Genomic DNA, 2610 nt, shown 5'->3' on the forward strand with positions numbered 1-2610 from the left:
AGCCATTTTGTATAGGGTAGGCCAAAAACATTGATTGCCTTTGCGGTTCAAATTTTAGGGCTGGGGGAAAAACGATCACCATATGGATTCCATTGGCTTCAGGATCACGTGAGCCAAGGCTGCTCAGGAAAATGGGGCAAATGAAGACTGACAGGGTTTACTACAAGAGGCCTGGAAAGAGGGTTAAATCAAGTAGAAGGGGCGGCCATTTTCTTTTTTTCATGCTGCAGATATTAAAAAAAGAGAGCATCTGATGGGTAACGAGAACATTTCTGTCCGGGCATTATGACCAGGATACCCAAAATGGCTGCTCTGAGGTGCGACTGACAGCTGAGGAGTAATTTTTCTTAAGAGTGAAAACAGAACTGGGAGTTCCCAGTAATATCAATTGCCAGGAAATCATCAACAGGCTCCAAACTAACGATGTTCGGGGGCTCGGTGCAAACCCAGGGTGCAAGAGTTCGGTCAAGCCCACGCTAAAAAAACTGTGAATAACACCCCCCTGGCCCAATAAGTCGTGGCTGGGGTATTCCCCACCCCACAGCTACACATTGCAAAGGGGCAGGAAATGTCCCAGGGCGCAACTGATTGGGTTGGGAGGCGGGGTGGCAGTCACAGTTTTGCGCCACCTCCAGCGCACTGGGTTCACACCAAGCCACGTGCACATCCTTACCGCAAACTAAGACATCATAACAGTTATAAAAAGGCTTTGTTCAGGTCATCAGGCAGTCGGCCATTTTTTTTGTTTCGCTAATAACTGTATGAACCAAGCTGTCCCCAGAAAAAAACAAAAACCACCTCACAGTGTCCCTGGGGTTTTCCCAATATTCCCGAATCAGGTTTCTAATTTCATTACTGCAAACTAAGACATCATAACAGTTATAAAATGGCACAGTTTAGGTCAGGTAATAGGGCAGTCGGCCATTTTTATTATAATTTTTTTGCTGACAACTGTACAGTAGGAACTTAGCAGGCCCCAGAAAAAAAAAAAATACCTCACGGCAGACTGCTTTTTCCTGTGATTTTGCCAATATTCCCGAATCAAATTTCTAATATTGTTACTGCAAACTAAGACATCTTAACAGTTACAAAATGCCTCCGCTCAGGTCAGGTAATGGGGCAGTCGGCCATTTTTTGCTTGTTTTGTTGACAACCTGGAAAAGAACTACAGTATGAACTAAGCGGTCCCCAAGAAAAAATACCTCACAGTGGACCTCTTGTACCTGGGATTTTCCCAATATTCCCAAATCAGATATCCAATATCGGTACTGCAAACCAAGACATCATAACAGTTACAAAATGCCTCCGCTCAGGTCAGGTAATAGGGCAGTCGGCCATTTTTTTTGTTTTGTTGACAATAACCTGGAAAATAACAACTGTACAGTATGAACTAAGCGGTCCCCAGGAAAAAATACCTCACAGTGGACCGCTTGTATCTGGGATTTTTCCCAATATCCCCTAATCAGATTTCTAATATAGAAGCACAAGGGCAATTTCACCGAGCCTACAGCTAAAGTATCGTCAGCGAGGAGCCCCGTCAGTCACAAAACAGAATACATTTAGGCAATGCCCAATTTAAAAAAAAAAAAAAGAAGGTCAATATTAAAAAATACCAGTAAAAAAAAAAAAAAAAAGAATTCTTTGAAAATGAACTACCCACTATTTTCATTCACAGCAACAAAGTCTACACAGGCTGGTTAGGCACGATCTGTTTATCTTCATATTGCGGTGGTGGCGTTATAGGTTCGATCTTTTGGGTTTCGGCTAGGTTTTTACGACCTGACAGGTTAAGTCTGAACTCCTTCAGGTGAAGTTTGTCAGATTTAATCCTTCTGACGTTCAGGGGTTTTTTCTCTTTGACCGATCGTGAATTCGTCCTTTGCGGCTGTTCCGGTGAGGTGGTGGCTTTGGGCCTGGTTGGCGTGGACTCATCAAGTTCATTCAGGGACTCGTAAGACGGAAGGGAAATGCTCATCCTTTGGTTTCCGTCGGCGTCTAAGACTGGTCGAGGTTCGTATTCCATTCTCATCACTTCCTCGTAGCTGGGGGCGGAATACCGCGGGGAATCGGGCTCTTCATGGCTGCATGGAACAAGGAGACAGAGCGTTAAGTGCTGCAATATGGTGCTTGGTTTGTTTTACAGAATTGTTATAAATCACAGGTTGGTGAAAAATTTACTAACAACCAGAGGATTTACCAGGACTGGTGTCACCTGTGCGCATGTCATTACGTATGCATGCGATGTCATTACGCCTGCACGTAATGACACCAGGTGCACTTCACTGCTGGCATCCATCTTGATGGACCCGAGCAAAGAGAGGAGGGGACGTTTATCCTGCAGGATAAAAAAGGTATTCCGCCGGCTCCCCTCTCGTTCAGCTGTCGGGTTCTCTGTCCATGACAGAGTGCTCGACTTTTCAGAAGGGGGTGACACCAATATGACTGTCAGTCACTTTGGTGTCACCCGGTGTGGGCCGCACCCACCTGGTTACACCACTGCAGACAACTATGCAGTGTGAGGATTTCTTGTTTTGACTTAAAACCACCTTAAAGACGTATAAAAAAAAAAAAAAAAAAAAAAAAAAATTTTCGGGAAAATAAAAAATTTCA

At 44.3% G+C, this 2610-nt stretch overlaps 1 protein-coding gene across 2 annotated transcripts in view; it reads right to left on the reverse strand.

Annotated features, from left to right (window-relative positions):
* Window positions 1-1439: 1439 nt before the first annotated feature.
* TMEM51 (transmembrane protein 51) overlaps window positions 1440-2610 on the reverse strand; it is a 38904-nt gene continuing 37733 nt past the window's right edge. For both annotated transcript variants that reach the window (XM_018552649.1, XM_018552650.1), the window contains exon 3: window positions 1440-2081. In XM_018552649.1, coding sequence (XP_018408151.1) covers window positions 1685-2081 — 397 coding nt within the window. In that variant the 3' untranslated portion in view covers window positions 1440-1684. The remainder of the gene's footprint in view (window positions 2082-2610) is intronic.

This window comes from Nanorana parkeri, unplaced genomic scaffold (genome assembly GCF_000935625.1).
Source record: "Nanorana parkeri isolate BGI_ZX_2015 unplaced genomic scaffold, ASM93562v1 scaffold94, whole genome shotgun sequence".
Classification (NCBI taxonomy): Eukaryota; Metazoa; Chordata; class Amphibia; order Anura; family Dicroglossidae; genus Nanorana; species Nanorana parkeri.